Genomic DNA, 14,036 nt, shown 5'->3' on the forward strand with positions numbered 1-14,036 from the left:
TTGTTTGAGTGACAATATATTTTAATTTTGACATTTCTTATCTATTTTATTTTTACTATTACTTTGTGAATTATAGATCACGTTTATTGGTATGATTATAAATAATATGCATTCAACCATTTATCATATCTAGTTTATTTTTATATTTTATTTAACGATCATCTTTCCGAAACTCTTGAAAACTCAAACTTTTATCTCATTGGGGCCATAAATGACTTTCCCCTTGGGGATTTCTATTTGTAATTAAAATTAATAAGCAAATGTAATTGAAGTTATTAACTTAATGTAATTGTGTTTAACCATTTTGATGTATAAATATACATAATATATTATTTATAAAGAGAATGTCTTTCAGATTAATCACATCATTGAATTTTGATAGAAGTTTCCAATCTTCCCAATTGTTTAAATAGGATTGATGCATCTGGCTTCGAATTAGCCATTATAGAAAAGATATTATGAATTAATAGATAAAATATTAATTTATTATTTATTTTCATTTTAATGGAATAAAATAATATTTATTTATTACTTTATTTTCAATATCAATGAGATAATTAATTGGAAAATATTATACTATTTAATCAAAACTCCTTTTAGTGTTTTTTGAAGCAAGGTTTTATTTCCTTAGTTCTACCAAAATAAAAATACGCTCTCACCGTAATGCTGTCTGTTTTTGTGTAGGATATCCTTAAAAGTTTCGTACTATGAGTTTCTAATCTCTGGAATCTGGACAAATCTCACGCACCAGTGGAACTTGACTTTCCATGTGTTCCAAGACACAGCAGTTGTTCATGCAAGTCTATCTGTCGCTCAAGGTTCGCCACTCGAAACGGTATCCATAGGTTCAACGCTTATTACGTTTGTTCAAATCGCCGATCTTTTTGACGAGTACCAGAAGTGCAGCAATGCCTAGGAAACGAGTTCGATTCTCCCAGACCTCTGAAAATTTGGTTGATTCGAATTCCAAAGCTCGAAAGTCTCCATTCAACAAACGCAAATCATCACCCCTTTTCGCTTCCAAATTCAAATGGATCCTAATTTTTACCTGCCCCTTACTTTTACTCTTAGTGCTTGCCCACACTTTTCACCTTCTACCCGGCCGCTGGTTCCGTGGCAGCCAGCATGCTGTTATTGTTGGCGACTCAGAGCTGTCTGTTTATGAAAAAGGACTCGTGAAATCCGACATCACGCATCAACAAGTGCTGGCTGTAAGTCAATATAGCCGACTAGCCCCCAATTTGCATTGTCTGATAAATTAGGCTAAGTTGCAGAAAGTAAAATACAGTGTTTGGCGTTGAATTCTAAATTCAAATTCTTTAATTTCATCAGAGACCAGCCTGAAACTTAGAAGTAACTCTACTAATTGGCCCTTGGTGAGACGTATATACACAAATGTGATATAAATTTATTAGGTTTATCATCGTAACTTGTTTATTTATTTTCCCGAAGTTAATGCCAATTCTGGTAGATGATAATGATCTATAACTGCAGGAAGCAGAGAAGCCCTGGATGAACACTACTCACAGGCATTTCAGTTCTATGGTTCTTGCATATGTTACGCCCTGGTTAGTGTCATTTATAGCTTTTGTCTTTTCTTTTTGACAGATAGCGAGATTCTTGACATCCTTCAATTTTTAAAGATGTCATCTTGCTTCAACTCCTGTAACGGTAGCCTTATCCCGACAAAGCACAAAAATATTTAGTATGAGGCAATAAATAAATGACCCCTAGAATTGTAGTCTGGTACTAGCGTTGCTGCGTTTTGTCGTTTATTCTTTGTGACAAGAAGCAAGAACTTTTGAAGTCTCATCATGCTTGTTTGTTGTTGCCGCGGGGAAATGCTATCTTATTTGGTACTATTCATTGCTTGAATTTCTTGTTCATTATTGTGTAAAAGTAATTATTATCCTAATCTAGAGCAATAACCCATTTACAACGGCTACCGAATAGTAGAAAGAAGGTTAGACATGGACAGAACTGTATTTCACATTGAATTGATTAAGATAAAACATATTTTGACAGACTGCAATCCGTACCTACCATAGTTACCAAATTTGAATCTGGTATGATATGAAAAAAATTAGAAGGAAAATCTTCAATTCGGAAATTATTCCAGAGTATACCTCTTAAAGGCACTGTAAATACTTAAGTTTTCTTCAATTTACAAAGGTTTTGTACCAACTCTTCGCACAACAGATTTTGATGGTTCAAACCCTGATGATGCTGGAATTGATGAAATTTTATAAATTGAAATTCCTCGTACAATTCAGAAGTTTCACTTCTATCTTGGAGGTTTCTTGGATCTTGAGCCTGTGACTTCTTAGGGTTGTTATGCAATACAATTAAAACAACAGCAGCAGCGCACAGTATTTCAATCCTTAAACGACTCCAATCATCAAGGCAATCCAAGAGAAAAGATATCAAAGTGTTTCGATAAGTTTCATCCTTCTAGGGCATTCTTATAATGCATAAACCAGATCTGAAAACCCTTATTTATGGTAATAAATACAGCAACAAAACAGCCTTATCTTCTTCAATTATTTTGTTACATCACTTAACATAATCACCTTTAAATTATGTCAAATCAATAACACATTTATAGTTGGAAATTACAAACCATGAAGAACATAGATGGCTGAAAATCAAATCTGCAATATACACAAGTGTTGGACAGCTGAAAACTTCATTAACATGCACAAGATGAAGTTCATGTACATACCATAGTCTTATCACAAGACTAGTGCAATCCACTTGCTATCTAGAACCCCAGCCAAGAAAACCAATTTAAACCTGGGCTCAACCAAGGAGATCCAACAAGCACGAATCACTCAGTATTCCAAGGCAAGATGTGTACTCTGTTGAGAAATCTAGGGGCAGCAAATTATGCGATTTCTCTTACTTTGATAACTGCTTGTGATGTATTTTACTCAACTTATTTAGCTTCTTCTTTTACTTAATTATATTTAGTGTTCTTATCATCAAACAACTATTAAATCATAAAGAACAACAAGACAAGAGGACATAGGATATAGGTGATCAGCCAGAGCTAAAACATCTCCTCTTGAGAGGAAAACCCACAAGAATTCTTCTCTTGTTATAGAACTTCAATTGACGAATTCCAAGACCTATGATCCTTGACCAAGACTCCTCCAAGACCAAGTCAATGCCTCTCCTTGATAAGATTCTCTTTCACAAAGTCAGCTTCAGTCAAACTCACTTTCCAGTAGCTGCAACTTCTTCTTTGACCTCTTTTTTGGACCTGCAACTTCTTGATTGCAACTTGTGAAAAATCGGTTACCCGATTCCTACTGCAACAAACTGATAATATTTCACCTACTTGTTAAATTACGTGAACAAGTTACTTGCAGTTTTCTACGACAAATATTGAATTACATACACTGCAGTCTACACAAAGAAAATATTGCGGAAACTAAATACTGCACTAGAGAGAAATAAACACACACATCAACATAGTTGTTTTTGGGCAATGTCCCCGGAAAAACCCAATGTGGGAAAACCGGTGTAGTAGATGAGGGTTTTAATTATTATGCAGTAGTAAATCTGATTAGAAGTCGTTGGATGCCCAAACTAGCTATCCGATACAGAGAAATGCTGGCAAAGAGTTAGTGAGAAAAAATTCACACTGATTCGAGAAGTCCGACACTGATCAGGGGCTGGCACCATGCTGCCTCTGCGCGGCTTCTGCGTCAATCCTACGTAGATCTATGTCACATTGGTTGGGCTTTGCGTCACCTCCTCTGCTGACCTCCTGCTGTCTGGAAATTTGACCTTCTGGCCCTCCGGTCTCATACCCCAGCTTCTGGAACTGGATCTCGACTCTCCCAATTGGATTTCGAACTCCCTCTGAAGCTCTGCGCTGCCTCTGCATGGCACTGCGCTGCCTCACTGAATCGCTCTATGCCCTCTATGCTTTTCACTCTCGGATCCGGAAAACTCTCCTCCAAACTACTATCCTTGCCCCTCACTGCAAGAAGATCACTCGATTTCACTCCGGCAACTCAATGCTGCTACTCTTGAGAAATTTGTCTCTGATCTCTCATTTGATGTGTTTTCCAAGTGCCTATCAAGCTCCTTCTTATAATCTCTCGTTGGAGCTCCAATGGCCAAGATTAAATCATAATCAAAGGCTAAGATTAACTGAGAGTTGATCCTCGTCTTCTTCTAGAAGATTCACACCTGATTTAATTAATACCCTTTAATTAACCAGATTTCCTAAGTTTAGACTTACGAAATGATTTAAAAAAAGTTACTTATTTTAATTAAACCATCTCTAGGTGGAATTTTCCCAAACGATTTTTGGGTATTGGAGAATGCATGTGTCTTAGCCCCTCTGCAAAACCTCAAGGCTAGAGCACATCCGATGCTATAGAAATCAGCACTCCCTCTTAGTGAGGAATGTGCTCTAGTGCTGCAACTGACTAAAGCATCACTCTATCTCTGCACCATCTCCTGCTGCGCTGCTGATGTCTGGCTCTATTGCCCACCAACTACTGCACAACTCTGATATGAGCTGCATCTGCACTGTTGCTAACCCTGCTAAACTGCTGTCAACTACTGCATCTGCACTGCAACCCTCTCTCCATCTGCTGCTGCTGCCACTGCAACATCTCCAACGAAAAAGCATCCAAAATACTGAACCAATTTTGGTCAGTATGATGCATTTGTTGTCCGAATTTTGACTGCTGCTAGCCTCTGCGTTGTCACTGAAGCCTCTATGCTGCTGTTGACTCTGCACTGTGCCAACTGCACTACTGCCAACTCTGCTCTGTGTTGCCTAGTCTCTGACCTACTACTAGCTACTGCATCTGTCACTCTGGCACCTGACTGCACCAACTGCCACTGGTCCATCCTGCTACTGCATGTCTTGTGCTCTCGTAGCAAGGTACTGATTCATGAGGTGGACCTCCTCAAGAATCCTGCCTATCATGTTGCTCTCTGGGGCTACAAAACCAAATCACCCCACCTTTCTCCTGGAGGTATATCGGTGATCATGGCAAACTCTTCCTCCAATCTGGAGGACAACCTGTCGATCTCTGCAGATGCAGCCTGCTGATCCTGCTTCTCCTCCTTGTCCTTTTTTCTGAGAGGACATTGAGTGCTGTAGTGGCCAAGCTCACCACATTTGAAGCATTTGACCTTGGAAATGTCCTTCTTCGTCCTGCACTGCTCTTATTGCCCCTTTGATGCAAGGGCCACGTCCTCCTCTTCCTTCATTGCTTTCGCCCCACTACGGCTACTGCCACTAATGGTAGCCTTCACCAGATCTCGCCTCATCTCCTCCTGCTGCAGATCAACCCATACATGTTCCCAATTTGGCAGTTTTTCTCTGCCTAGGATGCTCTGGGCCAAAACTTGCCAATCTTTTGAAACGCTATTCAGTGCTAATCCTAGAAACTCTGAGGGCTGGGGTGTTGATCCTACTGAAGCCTGTTGATTTGGGGTAGCATTAGATGTGCTCTAGCCATGAAAATTGGTGGAGAGGCCAAAGCACATGAGATATCCAAGACCCAGAAATGGTTTGGGCAGATTCTTCTCGGTTTAGGAGATATTAAAATAATTAATATTTTTAATGGAGTTCCTAAGTCTAAACTTAGGAAAAATAAAATATTAATGGGTATTAATATAAAATTGGGTTAGAAGGTTCCAAAAGACATGGATCAAGCCAAACCTAATCTTAGCCATTTATTAGATATGTAATCTTGGTTGTTGAAGGACCAACAGGAAAAGTATAAGAGGAGGCTTGAGGGTCAGTTGGAGAATACACTAGAGTGATCAGTCATTCATTTTTCTAGAGCGGGGTTTGCTAAGAAAAGACGAATTAGTGATCAGTTGCAGCAAGGGGCAGTGAGTATTGGACAGAGAGGCAGAGATAGTGCTGAGAGACTAGCGCAGAAGCAGAGAGAGGCAGATGCTGAGCTAGAGAGAGCCACGCAGAGCTAGCAGGGACTGCGTCATCCACATAGAGGGTAGCAGGAGTGACGCAGAGGGCCGTAGAGACTGCACAGTGCCTCAGAGGGCTGACGCTGAGGCCAGAAGGGCTGACGTTGAGCTTCAAAGTTTGCTGGAGAGGGTTTCGTGGGGCAGATTTTCTGAATATCTGCTTCTGAATAGAGAGGTATTACTGCCGGTTATTTTTCTTTGTCGGGTGAGCCAGTTTGGCACCCAGTTGTACTCAAGGATATACTGCATAAGAAATAAATCCTCAGAATTGCTGCATCGGTTTTCCCAAGTTGGGGATTTCCGGGGACGAGTTGTCCAAAAATAACAATGTCACTTGTGTGTTTGCTATTTCTTTCAGCTGTTGATCTGTAGATGGTTGAGATTGTATTGTGTTTATTTTGATATTTATATGTTTAAATAACTTGTTGGTAATCAACAAGTAGGAGAAATAAACTAGAAGAATACAGATAAAGTTTCTAATGGTAATACTTGAAATTTCAACAAAGGCAGTTGGTCCTGGGCATCCTGAAGCTTCGTAAGGAAGGGGTCTATACGCTCCCCTTTTTGCATCCTCTTGCATCTCAACTTCTCCTCCAAGTACATCTTCCGTTTCTCGGAAGATCCTTCATACATCGTAGCTAAGGTTTCCCACATCTGTTGGGTAGTATCCTTGCCGGCTATATGGGATACTACATGATCTCGAACCCCATCGAGAATGATCCTCTTAGTCTTCGCCATCTTAGCCTTGTACTTCTTGAGTGGATCTGCATTGGCAGGTACAGCTACCACACTATTGACATAAGTTTTGAGATCATGCTCATCTAGAAGGCAAGAGATCCTAGCCTTCTAGATCACATAGTTGGAGGCTCCGTCCAACCGATCTTGATCTCTCAACCCAGTTGATGCCATCTCTCCTGAAAAAGTCGAACTACTTCCTCTTCTTTTCTGCGCAGCTGCTACCCAGCGATTCGCACTCCCTTATGCAGTGAGAAATCCCGCACACAACTACTGCTACTTTGCTAAGAAAATTTGAACTTCTTGGCTAGAAGTCTTTGAGGAAGAAATTCCCTTAGTATGTGCTCTTCTCTCCCTCAGACGCTATTTTGCCAGCAATTGTTGCAAAATATTTGCATCCCAGCTGAAGATCTTCTCTAAAAAAAAAACGCTGCTCCCTTTTGCCTCTGGAAAGCATCAATCTGGAAATCAAATTTCTCTGTCGACTCACTCGGAGAAATTGATCTTTTCTCAAAATTTTGACCTCCTTGGTCCAAGGACTGCGTTGCCTCAGGGGTTTCGAATTGCTGCCTCTGCAGTAATTTCAAACTCCTTCTTCCTTTCAGCAACTGAGCTCTTCTGCTCACGATCTGTGCTTTGATACCATGTGAAAAATCAATTACCTGATTCCTACTGCGGCAAACTGATAATATTTCACGTACTTGTTAAATTACTTGAACAAGTTACTTGCAGTTTTCTACGACAAATATTGAAATACATACATTGCAGCCTACACAAAATAAAATACTGCGGAAACTAAATACTGCACTGGAGAGAAATAAACACACACATCAACATAGTTGTTTTCAGACAATGTCCTCAAAAAACCCAATGTGGGAAAATCGGTGCAGCAACTGAGGGTTTTAATTATTATGCAATAGTAAATCTGAGTACAAATCGTTGGATGCCAAAACTGGCTATTCGATACAGAGAAATGTTGGCAAAGAGTTAGTGAGAAAAATCTCACACTGATTCGGGAGATCCGACACTGATCAGGGGCTAGCTGGCTGACCCCACGCTGCCTTTGCACAACTTCTGCATCAATCCTACATAGATCTGCATCACACTGGTTGGGCTCTGCGTCACCTCCTCTGTTGACCTCCTGCTATCTGGATATTCGACCTTTTGGCCCTCCGGTCTCACACCCTGACTTTTGGCATTGGATCTCGACTCTCCTAGCTGGATTTCGAACTCCCTCTGAAGCTTTGCGCTGCCTCTGCGTGGCACTGCGCTGTCTCACTGAACTGCTCTATGCTCTCTCTGCGTTGCACTATCCGGATCTGGAAAACTTTCCTTTGGACTACTATCCTTGCCCCTCACTGTAAGAAGATCACTTGATCTCACTTCGGCAACTTAATGTTGCTACTCTTGAGAAATTCGATCTTTGATCTCTCATTCGATGTGTTCTCAAGTGCCCATCAAGCTCCTTCTTATATATTTTCTCATTGGAGCTCCAACGGCCAAGATTAAATCGTAATCAAAGGCTAAGATTAATTGGGAGTTGATCCTCGTCTTCTTCTAGAAGTTTCACACTTGATTCAATTAATACCCTTTAATTAACTAGATTTCCTAAGTTTAGACTTAGGAAACCATTTAAAAAAATTAATTATTTTAATTAAACCATCCCTAGGTGGAATTTTCCCAAACGATTTCTGGGTATTGGAGAATGCATGTGTCTTAGCCTCTCTGCAAAATCTTGAGGCTAGAGCACATCTGATGCTACAGAAATCAACACAACTCGGTTTTACTGCAAAAACCCTAGGCCACGTGTGAGTGAGAATATGGAGAAATAATCCTCCTCTCTTCTTCGCTTGGTGAGTTGCTTCTTCTTTAACAATTCGACTTTCAATATGATCCCTTTGTCACCGAAATTCGGTCTTTTAGAGTGACTGCAATTTTTGGTCTTTCTGCTCTAATAAGAGCCCTGATTTGCTTGCGCGTATGAGATGACTGAGGCCCAAAACATTCCTTAAAGTGCTTCGCTCTTTCTTCCTTTATCTCTCCTTTCCTTTGCTAAGTATTAGGCTTCTTCTTCTAGCTTGATCAAATTTCTTGATGCTTGAATGAATGATCTTTTGAATAAGGTCGATGACTCTTATATATAGACTTCCTTGGAGGTCGAATCGCTGTCCAATGAGGTCGACTTGTCCTCTACTTAGGCCGATTTGTTCTTTGCATGATGACAAGGTCTTGGAGGGTCTATTTTACACTTTTGACTTTACATAAATTTTCTTTTACAATATGTAACATGCCCAAGAGGGTCTCCGATACATGACAATGATTCAATTGACTTGTAGACTCAATGACAAGCCCTAGAAGCACTCAATTTGTGCTTGACCTATAAATCAAATAGCCTTGAGCATGAAACCCATGCCTCAAGAAATAACAATAATAATTTTATTTTTCTCTTTACATCAAATACATAGAATCATGATTACATATGTCATTATGAAGACCGAACCTAGTTACATATTTCGACACTCCCTCTTAACTAGGGAGATATTCATAATCCATACAAGGTACTTGGACATTCTCAATCTGAAGAATTCTCATAAGAAGAGTCAGAATGGTAAGCTATCTCATAAGCTACTTCCTTAGCTTATGCCAGAGCATCTCATCACACTAACCAGCATTGTCACATAGCAAGGCCTTGACTCACAACTCTATCCCTCCACAAGATTAGAGCACAATGCTGGCGAGACCAATGACTGACATACACCATCATCATTGTCTCTCAAGGCACATACCCCACCCGGGTGTTCACAAGGTATGTCCTTTTAGGACAATTCTTATCTTGGAATAACACATCCTCAAGGAATTTCCTCTTCGACTACTCTTATCTTGGATGCCCTACCTCATCCTCAAAGAGTATCAGAATCAGTGTCAGATGCTTACCCAATCCTCCATTCTTTCTTAACAATATGAAGACACAAATGATGTGTCTATCTCTCCCTCTCAAATAGGGAAGGTATATTCATTCCTATAAAAGGAATATACCCAAGCTCCCTCTCAACTAGGGATTTGTTTCCAATAGCAACTCTTTGCTCTTTGGTGGAGATCATGGTGTCTTCAACTGCTTGTAGAGCTCCTTCTTATGAATTTCATCTTCATTATTATGGAGCCTTCATCTGTTGAAATATGTAGCTAGGTTCGGTCTTCATAATGACATATGTAATAATGATTTTATGTATTTGAAATAAATTTATTATTGTTATTCTTGAGGCATGGGTTTCATGCTCAAGGGAAATTTATTTTTAGGTCAAGCACCCATTGAGTGCTTCTAGGTCTTGTCATTCAGTGTACAAGTCAATTGAGTCATTGTCATGTATGAAAGACCCATTTGGGCATGTTACATCTTGTAAAGAAAATTTATTTAAAGTAAAAAATGTCAAATAGACCCTCCAAGACCTTGTCATCATCAAAAGAACAAGTCAACCTTCATGAGTGGACATGTCAGCCTAAAGGAAGCAATTCGACCTAGAAATAAGCCTATATGTAAGAAGACTTCGACGTCATTTGAAGACCATCCAATCAGCTCTAAAGAAAGTTCGATCTAAGAAGAGAAGAAGATGAAAAGGGAAGTCGAATACTTACTAAAGAAGGAGAAGAAGAAAGCAAAGATTTTGGGATAGCTTTTGGGCTAAGATCCTTCACATGTGGGAGGAAACTAGGGCATCACTTGCAGTAGGAAGACTGAAATTGCAGCTACCTTTGGAGACCGAAATTTAGTGTGAAAAGACTAAGATTGCTGGCTGAGTACTCAAGAAGGAGAAGGCTATCCAAGCGAAGAAGGAAAGGAAGCAAATTCATCTCACACGTGCAATCTAGGGTTTCTGCAAAAGAAACTGCTGGGGGTCAAAGTTGCAGAAGAATCTACTGGGGGTCAAAATTGCAGAAGAAGTAGCCAGGGATCAAAGTTGTAGAAATAGCTGGGGTCAAGTTGTTGGAAGGCAAGCTCATCAAGGAAGGAAGGATTGACTTGGTCTTGGAGGGGACTTTGACAAGAGTCTTAGGTCTTGGAATTCATCAATTGAAGTTTTATAAGAAGAGAAGAGTTCTTGTCAGTTTTCTTCTCAATAGGAGAGGTTTTGGCCTTGGCTGATTGCCTATATCTTGTGTGCTTTTGTCTCATTGTTATTTATTGTTTTGGTAGCTGTTTGATGATAAGAACACTAATTATAATCAAGAGAAAGAAGAAGTTAATCAAGTTAAGTAATATACATCACAAGTAGTTATCGAAGTAAGAGAAATCACCTAATGTCGCTGCCCGTGGATTTCTCAATATGGTATTAGAACTAAGGTGACAAGACAAGCAAAAGGCAGCTTGAAGAAGGACCATCAAAAGGAGTATCAAGAAAGGTCAAGACATTAAAGAGGACATCGTACCATCAAGAAGGGATACTCAAGGGCCGAGTTCAAGGAAATCATCAAGAAGGACTAACCCTCTTATCATCTTGAAGGAAGATCTTAGAAGACCTCAAAATCCTCATCCAGAGAAGAGTTCCTCACCTGAAGCATTCTTGGGAAGTTGACACATTTTACAATTATTATCTCGAGGAGAAGAAGACCTCAAGGACCCCACCTCCACTCAAAGAAAGAAGGACTGCACATTGAAGCATCTTGAAGTCTCTACATTAAGAAGGAAGTAAACATCAAAAACAAGAAGGCATCAAGTTGAAGATATCACCATCAAAGGAGCATCTTCACTTGACGAGTAAGTATCCTTATATCTATGATTGAATCTACTATCAAAATGACTTCATTTTGCAAGGAGAGCAATAAGGTGGTCGGGTCATCAAATTTCCTTGCATGGAAGAAGAGGATAAATTTGATCCTCATAGAAAATGAAGTCAGATCCTCATAGAAAATGAAGTCATTGGACATGTTAAGGGTTTAATTGTTGAACCGCCAAAGGAAGAAGCTCAAGCTCTAGCAAAGTATATGAAGGGAGAAATAAGGGCTCAAAGAATCCTTATAGAATCAATCAAGGATTCTCTCATCCCTTATGTAGCAAAATTGGAAAAGTCAAAAGACATTTATGACAAACTGATAGAATTATTCTCCGTAAGCACTACAGGAGAAATAATATCATTAAGAACAAAGCTATATAAGATGAAGGTATCAAAGGAAGAAGGGATAGCCTCATATCTTATGAGGTTGTCAGAAATACGAGACCAACTGCAAGAGTTGGGGGAAATAATGTCCGATAAAGAAATAACCACCGTGGTGCTCAATGCACTACTTGATCAATGGGGCAACTTTGTATCAAGCATCTATGGAAAGAAGGAAGCCGCGCCATTCAGTGAACTTTGGTCATTGTGTAAAATTGAAGAAACTAAGTTAAATGCAAAGAATGATGTTGGACCAAGCGAACAAGTTCAAGCATTTGCTGCCATGGCTAGGAGAAAAGGAAAGTTTGGAAAATTTGGTCCTCAGAAAAAGAAGAAGATTGATATGTCAAAGATCCAATGCTATCGCTGTCAGGAATATGGGCATTTCAAGATAGATTGTCTGAAACTCGAAAAGGACAACAAGAAAAGGAAAGAAAGAAACGAAGCCCATGTCACCGAAGATGTGGAAGAACTCGAGAAGAAGAAATCAAAGAAGGAGGAAGTGAAAGATCTGTTAATGTCTGAGATAGTCTCCTTCACTTAGTTCTTTTCAGTTTTGTAAAAGATAGCTATCATGGTAGAAAGCATTGTAAATATGATAGGATGCATCATATTAGGAGATGGCATCATATTGGAAGCATACATCATTATAGAAGCTTGAAAGGATAGCTGAACTAGAAGTCTACATGGATGTAGCAATCATCATAGAAAGGAAGTAGCTTTTAGTAACCTCATTAAAAGCATGTGTAGCATAGATGGTTGGAGGAAAGTCATCTGGCATATAAAAAGAAATCACCATACTTCATCATCATTAAGAAGGAGCATTTATAGAACGACGATAATTAAGATCTTTTGTTGGAATCTTCATTAGAAGGTTCAAGTGTCTTGTTGAGAATTTCACCTTGTATGGGATTCATTGTTTAGAAGGACGATGGTATGGTGACAACGGAATGCAGCATGTCAAAATGGTTGAAAACCCTTCAAGCAAGGAAAGGAATCTGCCGAGAAAAGAGGTATGTATATGTTTGATAAATTTAAGTCATATCATTATATAGTTGCAGACAACATGGGTGAATGCTTTACCTCATGAGCATGATCGAAGAAAAGGGATCTCTACCATTGGAAAGATGCATGAAGGCATGGTTCACATATTGACAAGATGAAATCAACATAATATGTCCTCATATGGAATTTGAGGTGGTTGACAAAAATGAAGGCACTGTGGATGGAAGTTCGTGGGGAGCAATATTTGGAGAAAGAAAGAAGAGATCATGAAAGATGCAACTATAGTCACGTAAGAAAAGATAAGAAATCAACATCTGATGACTAGAAGAATTGGCTATGACATCTCCATAGAGAAGGTATGAAGACCCTGATAAGGTTTGTAAAGGAAGGAGACCCTTGACATTGAAAATCTTGGAGATGTGTTTATGCAAGATGTTGATGTTGCAAGCAAGCAAATGTCATGATGAAAGGCCAACATAGAAGGTAAGATGTTCATTTTGATTTTTAAACAACATTTGGTTGGGTTAAAAGTTAAAATAAAACCACCGAAAGAAAGTTGTATATGAGACCTACAAACGAGAATGGATGGAAGATCTTGAAAGTAACATGACTTGGAAAATGTAGTTGGATGAAGAAAAGCCAGATGTGGATTAGAAGATCACTTTCCGATGAAAAGAAGGATGACATGACTGATATGGTCCATGAAAGAAAGTGATGGATGGCCGATGCCCTACTAAGAGAAACCTTGAAGATGAAGGCTCCATAATAATGAGATAAAATTCATGACATCGAAGGGAGGATCTCTACAAGTCGCTGAAGATACCATGATCTCCACCAAAGAGTAGAACGCTGTTGTTGGAAACAAGTCCCTAGTTAAGAGGGAGCTTGGACAAGTCCCTAGATAAGAGGCAGCTTGGGTATATTCCTTTATAGGAATGAGTACATCCTCCCTGGTTGAGAGGGAAATATAGACACATCATTCTTGTCTTCATACGAAGAAAAAAAGGAGGATTGGGTAAGCATTTGAGACTGATTCCGATACTCTTTGAGGATGAGGTCGTGCATCCAAGATAAGAGTATTCGAAGAGGAAATTCCTTGAGGATGTATTATTCCAAGATAGGAATTGTCCTAAAAGAACATACCTTGTGAACACCTGGGTGGGGTATGTGCCTTGAGAGACA

The 14,036-nt window shown here is 39.5% G+C and overlaps 1 protein-coding gene across 1 annotated transcript in view; it reads left to right on the forward strand.

Moving 5' to 3' along the window:
- Nucleotides 1–622: 622 nt before the first annotated feature.
- Nucleotides 623–14,036, forward strand: part of LOC149158428 (uncharacterized) — a 163,410-nt gene continuing 149,996 nt past the window's right edge. The window contains exons 1-2 of the mRNA XM_089436210.1: nt 623–1,211; nt 1,495–1,568. Coding sequence (XP_089292336.1) covers nt 909–1,211; nt 1,495–1,568 — 377 coding nt within the window. The 5' untranslated portion in view covers nt 623–908. The remainder of the gene's footprint in view (nt 1,212–1,494; nt 1,569–14,036) is intronic.

Source organism: Pinus tabuliformis, chromosome 5_2 (assembly GCF_031772625.1).
Source record: "Pinus tabuliformis cultivar Carrire ecotype Pingquan chromosome 5_2, CPIR1, whole genome shotgun sequence".
Taxonomy (NCBI): Eukaryota; Viridiplantae; Streptophyta; class Pinopsida; order Pinales; family Pinaceae; genus Pinus; species Pinus tabuliformis.